Raw genomic sequence first — 18,803 nt, forward strand, 5'->3', positions numbered from 1 at the left:
ATACTGTGCATGCATGTGCGAGCACATACGAGCACACACACAAACACACACACACCATACATAAATAAACTGAAATAAGCAAAGTATTTTAAAAAATAAAATAAAACCTATGGGTCACCAAGATGGCTCAGATAAAATGCTTGCTTTGGAAGCCAGGCAACTTGTAATCAACCCCAGAACTCACATACAGGTAGAAGGAGAGGACCAGCTTCCCAAAAAGTTGTCCTCTGTTCTTCACAAGTGCATATTCTCCCTCCATCATGTATACAAAAGAAACATAAATAAAAACTTTAAAAAACAGAAAACAGATTCCTGTGTCCACAGAGGTTCTAATTCATTTGCACTGGAGAATTTGTACTTTGGGTTTTTATTTTTGCATTTTTATTACGATATACATGACAGTGCTATTTACATTGTACAACTTGATACATTTTGGCATAAGCTGTAATGCCATTGCCTCAAATATGATAGGAAACATGCTTGCCACCTCCAACAGTCCCCTCATGTTCCTAGGTAAATCCTTTCCCCACAGCAACTGATCTGCTTTCTTTCACTGCAGTCTGATCTGCCTTTTCTGGAGTTCATATGAGTAGAGGTGTACAGTGTTATGTATTTGTTTAGTTTTATCTGGCTGTTTTTCTCAACATAATGATTTTGAGATTATCCTTATCATATTTATCAGTAGTTCAGTCCCTTTTATTCAGAAGGATCTTTATTTTTAGAAAACCTATCCATCAGCTTCTACTACTAGCCAAGTGTGCACGTCCCTGGGGGTGCCACGCTGACCTCCTTTCTTGCCTCAGAGCCCTATCTGAAGAAGTGTGGTCTGAGACACTGGCTGACATGAACTGCCCTCTCTAGGCATCTCTTTAAGGAGCCACCTCTTAGGTTACTGTTGCGTCAGGAAAGCGAAATGTCAGGTGACAGAGTTTTGTGTGGCTTCTTTAGAAGAGGGGTCCCCAGAATGCAAGACGTCCATGCCATGATTGCAGCACACATTTACCATTTAAACGAGATGCTTTAGACCTTGGGAGGCTCTCAAATTCACCAATGCCCTTCTTTCAGGTCCTTGTTACTCTCAAAATAAATCATATTTTCTTATATCATCATTTGTTTTCTTCCTATGTTCTCATACTAACCCCCCGACACGTGTGAACATTTTACTTCTCTATTTGGACATGTCTCAAAAGGGCCTCATTTCTGTCACCTCAGAAATCAATGCATTCCCAAAGATGTCTGCCGGCTGGCTGAGGCACTGTGAAGGCAGATAGTGAGCTACTTGTCAGCGTAGTGGCCACCAGCAGCCGATGTGTGGTATGCCCTATGCTTCAGCAGTTCACAAGTAACCACTCTGCCTGGCCTCTCAGGGGCCCCTGGCCACACTGAAATTGTGGCTGCCCTGAGACCATGCTATGTCGTCATCACAGTAAGGTCTTCCTTCGTCTTCAGTGTTCAATGGCCCCCACCGGGCACTGGGTTTGGAAGAGAGCAGCTGGATTGGCTGTAACCCCGACATCTGCTCCAATTCCAGCCCCTTTCTTCATCTGCCCCTTTAAGCAGCTGGCCAGGGTTAGAGACTGTAGGCTGAGAGCCATAACATTGCTCTCTGGCCAAGCTGACCTTTGGTTTCAGCATTTTCCAAACCCATGACTCAGTGGAGAGGGCACTGTGCCCTTTGCCCTTCTGCTCACTGCGGTGTCCCTCTGTTAATACAGGAGGTACTTTGTCCTGCCGTTGCCTGGTGTTTTCTTGTTACTGCTCTCCTCCTGGGCTCTTGAGATGGCCTTGGTACTTGTCCAATGACCTCAGGAAATGATGCGGGTGCTTGGCTCATTTTCCTCTTCATTTAGTCCCGTCCATGGAATGCCACCCATGCAGAGTAGATCTCCCATCCTCCTCAGATACACCTTCCTGGAAACACCCTCCTAGACACAGACATGTCTAGAGGTTTCTCTTAGTTGATTCCAAATTTCATCAAATTGACAATCAAAGTTGACCATAGCAACTTCCAAGCCAAATCTGACAAGCTTATAACCAAGTCCCACCTATTCTTGTCTCTCCCCTCCCGACCGCTGACCAGAGCCTGGGTACTTATTCTTCTTGGAAGAGGCCTGTCCTCACCTAGCTTTACAGTGTTAGCCACACTACTGAGGATGCTGATAAAATAGATTTCTGGGCCTGTCCCACATCCATCCAGGATCTGAATTCTGAATGTGTTCCTAGGATCTGCATATTAATAACTACCTTAGATCATTCCGATGCCATCTACTATTTGAAACTTGTTGAAAAAAAATGTACATTTGATTAAGTTTTTAAAAAAGTGCTGGTAGCTTGAAGTCCCAAGTGACACTGAGCACACTAAACTCAGGCTGAGCTAGAAGCTATTTCCTACTCACCTGGTGCTTTGTACACACCTGTGACATGTGAGAGTGTGGAAAACGAAAACCTGCATACTGTGGCAGTACAGACTGCATTGGGGCATTAGCTCTTGCAGTTAGAGGTAGAAGTGGATGCAGTCACGGGAGCTGTAAGTCTGTCTGTATTTTGCTGAGTATGTCACAAGTATTTTAACACCTGACACCTGCAATGGCAAAAATGGATGCTAAACGTGTCTAGTGGCAATTCTCTAATCTCACACTGATTTTATCCTATCAAAAAGAAATATGTTATGATGTAGTTGATGTGAACTGAAACTTTACAGCTATCAAGAACATTTCTGACAAAGGATGTCTGGTTTTGTTTGTTTGTTTGTTTGATTTTTTTTAGCCAGGTCCCATCATGTGGCCAAAATGAACAATTTACAGTTCTCTTGACTTGACAATTTTGGGTTTAATCCATTTAAATTTGGGCACTTAAGGGAAATATGAACTTGTATTGTTTGACATTTCACAAATAAATGAATTTTTGTTGATATCTTCATATTATACTCTTATCGTTTCATAGTGATAGTATCACTAGTTATAATTGTGCTGGCGTACAGAAAGATTTAGTGCTGTGTACCAGGTCTGAAGAAAAATGTTCAGTTAATAAGTCATTAAATCATGAACAAATGGGGTTGGGAGGATGACTCAGTTGGCAAACATGTTTGCATACAAGCCTGAGGATCTGAATTTGATGTCAGGGTGCTGTGGCAGATGCCTGTAATCCAAGTGCTAGGGATGAGGAGACAGGAAAAATTTCTGGGGCTCACTGGCCAGCCAGCCTAGCCAATCAGTGAGCTACAGGCTCAGAGAGATCCTGTGTCAAAAAGCAGGATTGAGAGAGAGACTGATGAAAATACCCAAAATCAACCTCTGGCCTCCATACATGTGCAAGTGTGTGTAACACACACACACACACACACACAGTGTACACATGTATACTCTCTCAAAATCTAAACAAATAATACATATAGATAAGTAGGATAGACAAAAACACAACCTTATGTTTGTATAGTCAGGCATTTCTTAAGGAGAGGTATACATTTTGGGTAACATTTCACTAAGCAATGTCCTTATTGTTTGAACATCATAGAGTATACTGAACACAAACTGTGATAGTTATAATGTCATTTAGTGATACAGCCTTATCGGACCACTGTTGTACATACAGTAGCTGATCACAGTCTGAAATATCATTATGCATGTACATCTCCAACTAAAATCACTACCTCTTTGAGAAAGCCTAAGGAGCAAATTTTAGTGTAAAACGTCCATACAGATAAAGTTCATCTCATGGGGGTAACCCTTCAGGTCATAGCTGTTTTCCCAACTATCCAGTTGGAAATTCAGTCATGGAGGAAAGGAAACCAGAGCACTGTTTTAATATTATTTCAAATAATGATTTGGAGCCAGGTGTGGTGGTACATGCCTTTAATCCCAACACTCAGGAGGCAGAGGCAGGTGGATCTCTATGAGCTCCAGGCCAACCTAGTCTACAGAGTGAGTCCCAGGACAGCCAGGGTTGAGACAGAGAAACCCTGTTTCAATTCCCCCACCAAAATTTATATCTATTCATTCACATATATATATATATATATATATATATATATATATATATATATATATATATATATAAAATTTGGAAATGATAAATAAACCTGGATTTGGGTATAACTTGATTTCTGAAGATCTAACTGACTCTAGCAACCTGTGATATTATCTCAAACTTCAGTGTCTGCTAACTTTTTTTTTCCTCCAAATTTTATTGTTTTTAGGTTGTTAAACACCAGAAGTTTCAAGCTTATGACTGGGGAAGCAGTGACAAGAATTATTTTCATTATAACCAGGTAAAACTTTTAATTAAAATGAGCTTTGAATACTTACTAAAGAAGCCAGCCTGGATTTCCAGAACTTGGAAATCCAGGGGAATGTTGTCAGCAGAATTGGCTAGGCAAGGTGTTTTCTCTCAGTCCACTCAGGTTTTTCCAGATCTGTCAGTAGTGGAATGGTGCAGGTCTCCTGTTCCCATCCTCTCTCGCTGTAGATAAGGGACCACTGGGATTCGGTAGGGTCATAAGCATACACTTTAGAACCATGACGCCCTGGGCTGTTGGCAGCTTGCTGGAGGTGAGACCTCAGACATATTACAGGACTTAAGCCTCTTCTCTGTGCAAATAAAATTCCCATGTTTGAGCACCGAGTTCCCTGCAGTATGAAAATCTTTCTGTTTTTCTTAGTTCCCGAAGTAGCCCTTTGTGTTGGTGATTTAAAGTTTAGAAAATTGCGCCATGGAGGGTTTGTGCGGCTTTTCTCACATTCAGGGGGAGAATGTAGGAAGATCTGAACACAGAGCTCCTTCCTGCTCAGTTGGGTCCTTGTGTCCACATCTAGGGATAACCATGGTGATCAATGAGGATTAAATGGTCCCTACAGTGTGGCCGAGGGGAACATGTCCACAGCTCCAATTCTTTCCTTGTCATGACTGCCTGAAAAACAGGAAAGTGATTCTCAAAATGTGTGGGTTTTGTCTGTTTATTTGTTTTAATTTCAGATCAGACTTACTAGACATTTGTTTTTCAGTGGAGATTGCATTTATTATTTATAAAACTATAACATTTATAAAACTATAACAAGAACAATTACAAAGGTTTCTATGAATCTTTTTTTCTTGCAGAGTTACCCCCCTCTGTATGACTTGAGAGATATGTCTATACCCACTGCTTTGTGGAGCGGGGACCGAGACTGGCTGGCAGACACCAGTGATATCAACATCTTACTGACTCAGATCCCCAACTTGGTGTACCACAAGCACATTCCTGAGTGGGAACATCTGGATTTTCTCTGGGGTTTGGATGCCCCCTGGAGGATGTATAATGAAATAGTCAGTCTATTGAGGAAATACCAGTGAAAGCCAGACTTGAGGTATGTACCCTTTAATAGGGCACAAAGATGTTTGCTTAATATCTGTAAAATGCTGTTTTCCTTGCCTAGATCTTTTTTTTTTAATATGCAAGCAAATGATGACTTTGAAGATGTCCAGTGCTCTCTAGTTAGTAAGAAGCAAGCTAGTTGTCTAATTTTATTATGATTAACAACCAGCAATGCTTGTCTTTAAAAAGTATGGGAGATATGTGAAAACGTCATTGGAATTATTCTGTTACTTTTTTACAATTGTTTTTGGTGTATGTGTGCCACTTATACATGCATATGTATGTGCTGTGCACGGGCCAGACCTGCCTTGTGTGGAGGTTGTCTTCCTCAGACACTATTCATCTTATTTTTTGAGGCAGGGTCTCTTGCTGAACCTGGAGCAAGCCATTTCAGCTAGACTGGCTGGCCAATGAGCCTCCAGAACCTGCCTGTCTCCAACTTCACTCTCATCAATGCTGGGGTAAGAGGTACATGATGTGCCACCCAGCATTTTTACATTGATTCTACGGATATAAACTCAGGTTCTCATGCTTGTGGAACAAGCACTTTACCCATAGAGCTTTCTTGCCAACCCCTCTGTAATTTGAAAGCTGCTCGATTACCTTTCTATTCCCACCTAACACAAGGGAGCACACAGAAGACACTTCAAGCTGTCGTTTGTTAGCAAAAATAAACCTGTCTCTCATTTGAACACAGTATGAAAAATACCTTGTTCTGGGAGACTGAGACAGGAAGACTGCTGCTAGATTTAGGGCTTATCTAGAGAGTGGGACTTTATCTCAAAAAACCAAAGACAGAGGAAAAAAAAAAAAAAAAAAGAAAAAACTAAAGTACTCAATTCTCATCTCCTTGCCTTAGATGTTCTCCAGTCCAATGTATCCTGTGTTTACCTGTCTAAACAACATTTTTCATGTTTTTATGTGCTAACTACCTGGTCAAATCCACTGTTATCCCAGACTTGCCAGGAATAAATATTCTCATTTCAATTTTATCAAACCTCAATAACAAGTTTTTAACAAATATTCAGACTTTTCCTTGCCAAGCCAAGCCAAGCCAAGCCAAGCCAAGCCAAGCCAAGCCAAGCCAAAAAAAAAAAAAAAAGCCAAGAATCTTGAAAAGCAGATTGCACTGATTTAAAAAAAAAAAAAAAAAAAAAACTGTTGTAAATACTTTGAAGATCGATACACTCAACTGTGTGTGTTCTTATGTGGTTGCCCGTCAGGTCACTTTTCTGTGAAGAAGCATCCTGTGAAGGGACAAACCACTGATCTTCCAGAAGTGAATGTGGCTGCAATGATGGTGCCTGCATGAAGCCAAGGCTGGCTGCCTGTGACAAGTGTCCTGCCTCATTTTCACGCTAATGAACTGAGTGTTTTCAGTTCAAAGTTCAACTCAGGAATTCTATCTTGAAAACCAGTGTTGTATGCGCAATCTTGTGTGCAGGAAGCCCACATCTGTCCCCTTCACCTGCACTGATGAGTCTATTGTCAGCCGAAGAGCTGCTTGATAAGTTTTCTGACCTAGTTAACTTAGATGCAGCAATATTCCTTGATGTTGGTCCATACATGCAGGCGGAATGATACAAGTTTGTAACATTTTAAAGGTTCATACTTAAATTTTTCAATAAATCTCAGCCTCACAGGCCTGAACAATTGTGTGGCGGTATTTGCTTTTTTTTTTTTTTTTTTTTGGTTTTTCGAGACAGAGTTTCTCTGTGTAGCTTTGCGCCTTTCCTGGAACTCAATTGGTAGTCCAGGCTGGCCTCGAACTCACAGAGATCCACCTGGCTCTGCCTCCCGAGTACTGGGATTAAAGGCGTGCGCCACCACCGCCCGGCGGTATTTGCTTTTTAAATGGCTAGTCTATGCTTGATTATTTTTGGCAGGACTCAGGACTTGTCCTCTGCTCTCATTCCCCTCCTTGGAAACTTCACTAATATAGTCCATGAATAATTTGGGGGTGAGAAAGGGATCCTGGGCCAAAAGAGGGCTGGGGCTGGTTGTGCAGTCCATGCTAGCAAGGCTCTGAATTCAGACCAGGCAGTAATGAAGCCCTTCCCCAGGCAGTGGCTAGTTGTAGGCAGAATTTTGGGCTGCCTGTCAGTCACCTCCTTCTTTGAACAAATGAGACAAATGAAGGTGACAGAGAGAGTTCATGCCTGAGTGCCTACAAAAAAACAAAGCAGGCAAAACAGATCAGAGGGCTCAAACTCCTACGCACTTAAGTACAGAGTACACACCACCATTCATCTTGGCATGCTCCAATGGAGTCTTCATTTGCAGAGTCCGATGGAGTCTTCATTATAGTAACTATGTGGGGACTGACAAGATGGATACATGCTTAGAACAAGTGATACCTAGGTAGGTCCAAAGACTGGCACAACCTCTGGGTGGTTTTTCCTCACAGCCTCGGAAAGGACTGAAGTAGTCAAAGCAATGGGTGTGCCTCCTGCTGAGTCACCCTCCTCCCTGGCCACATGTGCCTCCTGCTGAGTCACCCTCCTCCCTGGCCACCTGTGACTCCTGCCGAGTCACCCTCCTCCCTGGCCACAGGTTCCCTTTAGGAGCCATTCTTTCTCCTTTGACCAAGGCAAACGGGTTTTGCCAACAAAATACAGAGCTGAAAGAAAGGGGCAGTGAGTTGGAATTGCTAGCTGTTGATTCCCCCAGAAGTTGGAGACTGTTCTAGGGAGGGCCATAAGTGACTTACTTGGTCTTTCCAGCTGTGGCTGTTGGTAAAGGGCCTCCCAGGTGTCCTTGAGAGGGTGTGGTTAACCCAGTTCCTCCATACGGCCGCCAGATGGCAGGATGAACGGTGGTGCACGCCCTACTTTCTACCTGTCCACTCTCTGTCTTCTTTTCAGACTGCACTGGGAACTAAAGAGAAGTGGGTGGGCTAGTCTGACAGTGCAGACACCACTCGGCTGCTCTTGTCACACTGGCTTTCTCTGCCTGTTTGCTTCCATTTGTGGTCTCTTGTCCGGGACGCATAAGCCTCTGTTGCCCCGACTCCCCACCCACCCCCCACAGGGCTAGGGATCTCCTTTGTGTGTTCTAGGCAAGGACTCCACTACTGAGCTGTGCTCCCACCCAGCTTTGTGGTATACTTAGTTTGTCTTGGTATCTCTGAGTTGAGCCTGCTGCTCCTAGAAGCCCTCTGACAGTTTGGTGAGGCCTCCCTGGGGCTTTTCAACTGGCTTTACCAAGTCCTATGTTGACAATGTAAAGATCTCTACAAGCCTGCAGCCTATGGAGAGGAGAAGTTAATATTCAGCCTCCTTGGGATTATTGCCCTGTCGCCTTTTGGCTGAGATCAACTGTATTATCTATCACCTGTCTATTTGTGACCCTTCTCTAAGATGTAGTCTTGTGGGGGAAGTAAATGGAGAATGAAGGGGGAGAAAATAAATCACTATTTTTTCATCCCCACCAGAGGACGCTCTTGACTTTGCTTGTAAATCTTGCCAGCCTCCCTTGGTGGTTTTGTTTTGTTTTGAGAATCTCACTATTATTCCCGGGCTGGCCTGGAACTTGCAATTCTCCTGCCTCCCCATCTGAATGCTGAGACTACAAGTTTTCATCACCAAACTCAGCTCCCACAACAGCTTTTGAGAAAGCTTTCTCTGGATGGTCCTCTTAGGGGGCTTCTTGAGCCAGTTGGCAATTGGATAATGGGTGGAGTGTGGCTGTGGTAAGTTCTAGCCAGGATAATGATTAGTTTTTGTATAATGAATAACATCTGAAAATGTCCTCAAGGAGTAGCTGACCCCCCAAATTTGACCTGAAAATTGGGTAGATAGGCAGTAGAAAAGGCTTTAACTGAAGTCTCACACCCTTAAGTACCAGCATTTATTGATTTCGTTGTCAAACAATGATTATTTATATGTGTTTGTGACCAGTAAAGATGTTGATTGATAAATGAAGACATTTAAAATAGACAGTAATTGGATATTTTGTCATTAAAAAAAAGATTTGTTTGTATTTTGTGTCTGAGTGTTTTGCTTGCATGTATGTAAGTGCGTTGCATATACTTAGTGCCCTAGGAAGCCAGAAGAGGGCATCAGATACTCTGAAACCAGAGCTGCCAGCAGTTGTAAGTGGGCATGTGAGTGCAGATGGCTGATCTCAGTCTGAATAGGGCTTCTCTTCGAGCCCTTAAATGCTGAGCCATCTCTCCAGCCCCTATCATTTATTCTTTAATATATTTTATACAATATGTAATTTATAGATTTTTAAGACTAGAAGCCACTCTGATTTTCTGTGATGCATGGAAGGCAGTTTAAGGGAGTATTCTGATGAAAAATTGTCAGTCATCATTCAGCAGTATTTGTTGTATTGTGCTTGGTTCAGATTTCAAGTCTATTTCCGAACTAGCCAAATGAAACCTTTTGTGTCAGTTTCACTATAAGAATGGACTTGGCATGGTTTAAGCTATGTGTTCTGGAGTTCTTAAGCCTTCTCCTAAAGCTTTGATCACTGTGGCAACCTATTTGATCAGGGAGGAGTACAGGGCTAGTGACATTTTCTCTCTTTACAGGCTTAGTATGCCTTTTTGACTAGGAACAACTGTATATGTCTGACTGCTTCAGAGCGGCCGATAACAGTCCCAACAGCATGGACACTACTGACTTACACACCACAAGATAAATCAAAACCATATGCATCAGTATCTGGGTTGTCAGGGGCATCAAGAGAGCTCTGGAGCAGGGGGGTGGCATGCCTGGAGAGCTAACATCCCCTGCTTCTTCATCAACATCTACTATTGTCTATTGTTTATCAAGGTTAATTAGTGGTCCCAGAATCTTTTGAAAATTACTACATAAAAGCAGATTCAATACTCCTTCTGAGAGCCACCCTGGCTAAGAACTGGCTGAATCTAACTCTTGATTCAGCTGTAACTTCCTCTTTAGCCCTAGCTACTCTTGACCTATCTGAGACTGAATCTTTCAATCTTTCATCTTCGAAATGTGAGGTCATATTTTGATCTTTGAGGTCACCCCACCTCTTTGGGTCCTGCTGCTAATCTCTGATATCGAAGGAGAGCTGTTTCAGTCAGATAGCTGTCCAAATTGTCCCACTCGGGAAAGAAAAGAAACCACCAAACTCATTGGAAAAGAACATATTGTTAGCATCAGGCTTTGCCTAGCCACATGCTCTCTTGGTGGGACTCCCCAAAGACTTTTGGTGAGTTGGTACCAAATAATAGTTGAGACTGAGTTAATTATGTTCAGACTCTGAGAATAACTGGAGGAGAAAGGATTCTTGTCTTTGAAGGCTGTTAGGGGACTCTGGCCAGGATGAAAATGATAAAGAGGAAGTCTAAATCAAATGGAAAAGTACAAGATATAGTGTGGCCAAAGTCCTGATATGGTGAGAAATCACAAAACACTCACTCATGTGGGCAAATGTCCCTGAATATCAGACCCAAACTGCATCTACTAGTGTTCCACAATAAATACATAAAAATTAATAAATACAGAAATATAGAAGCCTATTTGCCTATTTTTATCTTCAAATTTGAGTTGATATCTTCTAAAATGGACATGCAGTATCTTCTGAACATTCTTTACATACAGAATACTATGGTTAGGATGGGGGGAGTTGGAGGTTAGTGACAAAGTGAGTGTCTGGTGTGTATTAGGCTCCAGTTCCACTTTAGTTCACATGGATATGGGGGGAGTGGTAGATGAAAGAGAGAAGGGGGGAGGGAGGGAGGGGGAGGGAGGGAGAGAGGGGAAGGGAGGAAGGGAGAGAGAGAGAGAGAAAGAGAGAGAGAGAGAGAGAGAGAGAGAGAGAGAGAGAGAGAGAGAGAGAGAGAGAACAAGTGCAAGCTAGAAAGAGTGAGCAACTGGGAAGGGAGGTTCTTGGCTTTGTGTGAATAGGTCCTAGGATCCTTACTCTAAAAGATCTACTCACTTAGAAACTATTACATTCTTGGGTTTGCAGAAATTACAGAAGGTGTATGCCCAGCAAATTTAAGAGAAGTCTCCACTTTAGCAAATGCCATACAAGACTCAATTTTGTTCTGGTTCATTAAGTTCTGTTTAGTCATCTGTTATATTATGCCTCTTTCTTTGGCATCAGGCTGTGAAGACTTTAACCAAGAGACTCCTTGAGATAGTCGTATCTCTACATTGGACACAAATATCTGTCCTGTGCGCTCCATACTCAGGAACTGCAGGAGGACAGCTGTTCTTTGGCATGCCTTGAGGTGCAGTGGCATGGATGGGGACAGGGCATTCTGAAGGCCTGGCTCCCCGGTTTTGCTTCACAGGGTTTGATGCCATAAGCACGTGGAGACCAATAATGGCAGACAACAGAACCACTGAAATAGAATGAAGATGAGTTGGTTTGGATTGGAAGCACAGAGTCTTGACAGCACAGATAATAGTTAAATGCAAATCAAGCCATGCTACCCACCTTTTATAGTGTACAAGCAGATCGAACACATCCAAGCGTGACAGTGAGAGCAGAAGCCAGGAACAATGTGTGCCCAAAGGAACTTGGATAACACATTTGTAACTCTGAGATAGTGAGCTCTGCTAGTTTATCTGTTTGTTTGTTTGTTTGTTTTTTCAACAAACCCCAAATCTTCCTCTCTTCCTGGAGATGTGCATCAAGAGAACGACTACATTTATCAGGGTCTAGAAAGAAGAACCTTTCTAAGTTGCCCTAAAAGTGAAGGTGAAAACAGCATGGGCACGTGAGAGGAAATAAGTCTGTTACTGTCTAACCGGAAGAAACTCACCAATAGGGAGGCTGGAGATCTGCCCCCTCCTGCCCCCTCCTGCCCCCTCCTTTTGTTTCCCTGTGGGGAATCACTAAAACAAACAAACAAACAAAAACAAAAACAACAACAATAACAAAAACTGTCCTCTTTCCTTCTTATGTGTTGCCTGTCAAGAAGCTCAAAGCTATTTCTTACCCCCATCTCATTAATGGTAGATAGACCAGTAGAGCATAGTAACATTCCCATGCACACTGGAGCCTTTTCTTTCCTTTCCTTTCCTCTTTCTTCTTTCTTCCTTTCTTCCCTCCTTTCTTCTTTCTTTCTTTTTCTTATTTTTTGAGGACTTTAGTGAGTTTGTAGCTTTTTCTTTAAAACATTAGCATACAAGGCATTAGATGTCATTGTGATGTTTTCTAACAAAGTGTATTTTAGTAGATTCCTTCTCATCGCGCCCATTTCTTTACCTCCCCTGAATCTCCCTGTAACCTCTCTTGGTCTTTTTTTCTGTTTTCATATCACATATGTCCTTTTGCCCTCCACACCGTCCTCAGCACCTCTTTTTACCCTCTTTTGGTATCTTTCCTAAGTTTTTAGGCTTTATCTTCATTTACCCCCTTTATGTACATATACACATACATTACACATTAGGAATGTGTAATATATAAGGAAAACATGTAGTTGCTATCTTCTGAGTTTGTTTAATATACTTTCTGGGTCCCTCCATATTCCTGTAAATTCCAAAATTTAATTTTTCTTTCAGCTGAATCAAATTCCATTGTGTGGATGTATCACACTTTCATTATTCAGTCACCTGTTGATGGACATCCAGGCTGGTTCCATGTCTTTGCTATTGTGAATAGGGCAGCAATGAACATGCATGGATGGGTATGTCTGTGGTAGTGTTAGGGAAATAATATGCCTTCCTGGTGAGAAGTCACTCCATATACTTAGAAATGAAGGAAGAGCCAGCCTCCAACCGAAGATTTCGTTAGCTTAATATATGCTTAGGCACACACATTTTATATACACTGTCATCCTTAAACCGAGATGGGAACCTGCAAGTCTGGCTGCTTAGGCAGATAGAAAATTTACACAGCAAAGAGTTGTTTTGAGTATGACAGTATTGTTCTTTTTCAAAATTGTTGCCAAGGGTCATCTTGCCCACCTGACAGAATTATGTTTTCCCTAATGAGAACATAGGGGACTTAATGGCAGTTGTGTCCTTACTTGTGGATACTTAGGACAGTACCCACTATGAGCCTTTGGTATGGGAATTGGAGCTTAACGACTGGTCATAAGTCGGCCAGCTGTCTCCTTTGTCATGGGAACCAGAGCCTAATGGCTGGCCAATTCTGGTCAGTAGTCATTTATATTCTAGCATCCTAAATTTCCCTTATCTCTTGAAGGTCTGGTTAGCAGGCTACTTATCTTTGGGGTATTTTCAAGGAAGCACTCCTCTAGCTGAATTCCACTTGTGTGACTCAGTGTTTTCTAAGAAGACTCTTAGTAAGTCCTTTATAATACCATTCTGTCACATTATGCTTCTTTTACGTCAATAGGATATGGATGCTATATGGCCTAGAGTATATAGCTGGTTTAAATGGTAGTTTTGTTTTGTTTTGAGACAACTCCACACTGATTTCCATAATGGTTGTAATAGGTTTTATAAAATTATTTTTACTTTCTAAAAAGACTTCTATATGATTAAAAGTTGCAGTTTAGGGGCCCTAAAGAATGAATGAAGAATGTGCACATTCCTTTGTCAGTGATAACTCTGGGACACATAGCAAATGGGCAGTCTGAATTATGAACTTGCTTATTGTATATGTATATCATATCACACACCTATGTATATATAAAATGAACCTGTTTTTAATAACACACACACATTTTCTGGGTATATGTTAGGCTCATTTATCATTTTGTGTTTTTACAATATGCGTTCATTACTTATATCTTTTTTATCTTTTCTGCTTGTAAGAAATCTTATTTGATTTTAATTTCAAATATCCTAGTTGTTACTTGTGAAGTACAGAGTTAAAATGACGTGTGTCTTATTTCCTTTTGTTGTGTGTGTTAAGCCCTTAGATGGAGGGCTGTGAAGCCACAGTAATGGGAACACTGCCTCCTTCCTGATGGAGGTGGGAAGCCCGCTCTCCAGGAAAGTGAAATCACAAGTAACACTCTTAGCTGGTGCTTGCCAGGGAGTGGGGAGAGGCTGCAGTCCGCCTGTCCTCCAGGGCTTACAGCAGGCTCCTAGCGTCACTATGGCTGTGTTCTCTTGGAAAATAGCACGGGAAAATGCAAGCTTGCACAAGACTATGTCAACCGCCAGCAGAGAAGGGCCGCCTTCAGGACACAAACACAAGAAGGAAAAACTGGGAGAATGGCCCCTGGCTTTCCTCTGGGGTCTCTTGTGCCACGTGTTAGTCACCTAGGGGAAACGCGGGGCATGTTTCTGTGCTGGACTCCCTGGGGGCTCTCCCAGAACCCAGTACTGACCTCCAGTGCGCAGTCTCTGGCCCCACAGCCCCAGCATCTGAGAGGGTGCTGAGGAGTTGAGGAGCAGGGAAAAATTGAGGGCGGGGGAGAAGTCGGAGCCTAAGGGACCTCCAAAGAAATGGCAGGGGAGATGGGACATCTCCAGGACTTCTCAGGCTTCCTGGGAAGCTGTAGAATTGCATAGATCTTAGCCTCCACCAGGCTTTGAGGTGCGTTGGCCCAAACGAGGGACCCTCAGTGGATGTGAAGGACAGTATCCTCCATTCTCTATCCCAGAGCGAAGGCTGGTAGTGGCTGCCTCCTCTCCGGACATCTTGCATGATCTGGTTCCTGTTCAGGACACCCCGACTTTAAGCTGAGGGGAGGATCGTCCGCGCTAACTGGAGCCTGGCTGCTACTTTTTGGAGCCTTTGTGGAAGAAGCTGGGTTCCCTCTTTGTAAAGGAGTCTATCGCTGTTTGCGGTGCATCCATTAAGAGCGCTGTTCCGGTGAGGTGCGCGCACCCAAAGATCTTCAAGATATAGATGTATGTCTTGACACTGTCAAAACAGACACTTTAAAACTCAGAATTCTGTTTCGGTGGCGAAACAGCACTTTCTGATGGTGATGAACACACGACTTTGTAGCAAGGATGGCGGGTGACTTTTCCTAAGCCAGAATTGCTCACTCCTGTTTCAATAGACGTCAGCCTAAAAGTGAGCAAACAACTCCGTATGCCCGGAGACTGGCTTCAAGTGCCGCTGCATGCATGTATGTGGAAGAGGCGATTCGATGCAGCTGTGAGACAGGACAGAGACATCAACCTAACGCACAGCTTTGTGCTATTTAAGCAAGATTCTGTGTCAGAGAACGGAGGGAAGGACCGCTGACATCACTGGGGGAGGGGCCGCGGTCCTAAGAAAAGTCGGCGGGATTGGGGAGACTGTAACTGTGGGGCAGTCTCAGCATGGGCTACCACAACGGCTCGGAGCTCCAAGACCTGGGCTGCTCCAGCCAACTGCTCCTACAGCCCCTCTGGGACTCCATGAGGACCGGGGAGGCGTTCGCGCGCTCACCCTTTTTCCCGGTCGTCTTTTCCATCATCACTTACGTGGGCTTCTGCCTGCCATTCGTGGTGCTAGACGTCCTGTGTCCCTGGGTGCCCATGGTACGACGCTACAAGATCCACCCCGACTTCTCGCCGTCCGCGAGGCAGCTGCTGCCCTGCCTGGGGCAGACACTCTACCAGCACCTGGTGTTCGTGTTCCCGGTGACGCTGCTACACTGGGCGCGCAGTCCCGCGCTCCTGCCGCCGGAGGCCCCGGAGTTCCTCCAGCTCCTGAGCCACGTCCTGATCTGCCTGCTGCTCTTCGACACCGAGATCTTCGCGTGGCACCTGCTGCACCATAAGGTGCCCTGGCTGTACCGCGCTTTCCACAAGGTGCATCACCAGAACGCGTCCTCCTTCGCGCTGGCCACGCAGTACATGAGCATCTGGGAGCTGTTTTCTCTGACCTTCTTCGACGTGCTGAACGTGGCGATGCTGCAATGTCACCCACTCACCATCCTCACCTTTCACGTGGTTAACATCTGGCTGTCGGTGGAGGACCACTCGGGCTACGACTTCCCGTGGTCCACTCACAGACTAGTGCCCTTTGGCTGGTACGGGGGCGTGGCTCACCACGATCTGCATCACTCCCAGTTTAACTGCAACTTTGCTCCTTATTTCACACACTGGGACAAAATGCTGGGCACCCTGCGTTCCGCGGACTCCCGAGAGCTGTGCACTTCACACTTGAACCAGGAAAAGAAAGAGACTTGAGGTTTTTTTTTTTTTTTTTTTTTTTTTTTTCAGAAGCAAGTAACTTATTAGCCGTTGAACACTAGAAAAATCTTATGGGTTTCTGCAATCCGCCACAGTAATTTATATAATGTTTGTATATCAATTCGATTGTAGTCTTGGTGTCAAATTTCAACTCACTCCAATGTCATTGACTTCGGGCCACAAGCCAGACAATCAGCATGGTGTATTGGACTCGTTATAATTTCTGGAATGGTTTGTTTGTAGAACCAAGACTTTCCTGGGTCTGAAATCACACTGAAACTGGGTACCTGATTTCTGATTCTTTAAATAATCAAACTTTTCCTGCTGGGCAGTGACCAAGGTTATAGTATTTTTTCTAGATTTTGAATGAAATGATATATTTATATTGAAAGAATTTTATTGTATTTTAAAAATAAAAAAGAACAAGAACTAAACAAGCATTGGCTCCTGGTGCACCTGGTGGATGAAAGCTAAAAAGGAAGGGAGTCTGGGCTGCTCAGTGTTCTTTGAAGCATCCACCAGCCCTGCCATGGAAAGAGGAATCTGGTGGTAGGTGTTGGGGGAAGGGAAAGGGTTTAGAGAAGGAATTGGGGGAATTGTCTGGCTGCTTTGATTCAGAATGCTTTTTGGCTTTTTTTTTTTTTAATAAGAAGCACATGATAGACTTTTTCTGTGTATTATTTTTATAGGAGATTCGCATCAGGCATTATATTGTGGAGTGCTATGTGTGGAGCAATTTAGAGTCAGAGCATCAGAGTAATTGATGCCTTGTTTTCAGCAAACCTGATAGGTCAAGTCTACATTAGAGAAGCTGACCAGTTAAGCTTCATTTTCAGGCAGTGTCCATTCTTAGCTAGTACGACTGACCCTTAGAACACTGTCCCCTGGACTTTTTGTATAGTTTATTTTCTTAATGAAGACACACATACAAAGTATACAGCCCTTTCTTAATAAAAAATAAGAGTAAAATTCGGTCTTAGAGCACCTGTTTCTTCAAAAAGGAGATGCACGCAGACTGCATGTGAAAATCAATATCCTATTACTGGCCATACAGATGTCACCACCAGCCATCCCACCTACCTGCCACTTAGTTACTTTAGTGTTAAATTGAGGAAGTTGTTTACAGAGGCTAGAGTTAAAGTGGAAGATATCAGAAGTCTATAACTTTGCATGTACCTGTGGACTCATCATATATGAACCTACGTGGTTTTTTTTTTTTTATTTAAGGGTTCAAAAAATCATCTAAAGATCTAGTCTCCATTGTCTGCCAGAGGAGATTCCTGGGGAATGTCTTTAAGTCTTTCCAGTGATTGGCAGTATGCAGCTGAGGTACCTGGCATCTGCTGACTTTCTCATGTTCGCTCAGATGTGTTTTCCCGGCTAATGAACTCAAATTACTGCCTCCTTTATCTGCAGCCACACCAGGCTGGTACATAAAGATCTCACTTATTTATAAAAAGTGAACTCCCCGGAAAGAGGAAGAGAGATGCCAGGGAGAGAGGTAGCAATAGACATGCTTTATCACCTCGGCCGCATGCAGTGAGTTGGGATAGAGGATGATAATCAGGCAGATGTGGAATATTTAGTGCAGCTGTTAGTTGCTGTGAGGGCTCCAGGCACCCCCAAACCACGCATTTGGCATAATAACATTCTGTCTCAGGTCATTGGTAGAGTCTGTAACAATGTATCATGCCATCTTGCCCTGTAAGGGAAGTGACATAAGGCAATTGTACACATGGAAAGTGTTGGGATTTAGAAAGTATTTCTCCAAGTGCTTTTCAGCAGCTAATGCCTTGTTGGGGAAGATGAGCAATTTTTCAGTTCGGTGAAAGGCCACATGACAAAGACAAAGAGGTCACATTTGTTTGTTTTTTCACACTTTATTTCACTTGCTCTTGGAAACACCCCTGTAAGGGATGTAGGGTAGTTCTCTTCCTCATCACTAGCATCTCACATTGTAGATGGAGAATTGATCCTACACAGGTTTAGCATCTTTTTCCAAGTAGGAGTGAAATAGGTACTGGAATACTCTTAATTAGGAAATCTAATGAAATGGTTTTCTATCTCCTTAGTTGTAATTCTTGTTTGGCATTAGTGAGGTTTCTCTAAAGCATTTACTTCCTACTTTTCTGCCTGTTTTCTTTTAGTGGATCCTCTTCAACCACAGCAAGAGATTGAGCCACAGGCACTTGTTTGTTTGTTTGTTTTACTTTAAAAGTTTGTATTGTATGCAACGAGTGTCCTTTTTAACACCTCCTAATGACCTTGAAAATATCCTATTAATCACATTGTAGCATATACACATGCACACATACATACTATTTATATGTGTATATATACAAAATATATAGTACTGTATATTACTATGCATACATGTACTCTACACACAAATTATACAGATGTCTACACATGATTAC

General features: G+C 43.1%; 2 protein-coding genes across 2 annotated transcripts in view; both read left to right on the forward strand.

Annotated features, from left to right (window-relative positions):
* The window catches only part of Lipa (lipase A, lysosomal acid type), a 32,900-nt gene extending 25,897 nt beyond the window's left edge, over positions 1 to 7,003 (forward strand). The window contains exons 9-11 of the mRNA XM_059258849.1: positions 4,196 to 4,267; positions 5,095 to 5,342; positions 6,574 to 7,003. Of these exons, the coding sequence (XP_059114832.1) occupies positions 4,196 to 4,267; positions 5,095 to 5,328 (306 nt within the window). The 3' untranslated portion in view covers positions 5,329 to 5,342; positions 6,574 to 7,003. The remainder of the gene's footprint in view (positions 1 to 4,195; positions 4,268 to 5,094; positions 5,343 to 6,573) is intronic.
* An 8,487-nt stretch (positions 7,004 to 15,490) lies between these two features.
* On the forward strand, positions 15,491 to 17,735 carry Ch25h (cholesterol 25-hydroxylase). Its single transcript, XM_059258858.1, has 2 exons — positions 15,491 to 16,935; positions 17,614 to 17,735. The coding sequence occupies exon 1, from the start codon at positions 15,529 to 15,531 to the stop codon at positions 16,381 to 16,383; it is 855 nt and encodes a 284-aa protein (XP_059114841.1). The 5' UTR covers positions 15,491 to 15,528; the 3' UTR covers positions 16,384 to 16,935; positions 17,614 to 17,735.
* Positions 17,736 to 18,803: the final 1,068 nt, after the last annotated feature.

The sequence above is a fragment of the Peromyscus eremicus genome, chromosome 1 (assembly GCF_949786415.1).
Source record: "Peromyscus eremicus chromosome 1, PerEre_H2_v1, whole genome shotgun sequence".
Lineage (NCBI taxonomy): Eukaryota > Metazoa > Chordata > Mammalia > Rodentia > Cricetidae > Peromyscus > Peromyscus eremicus.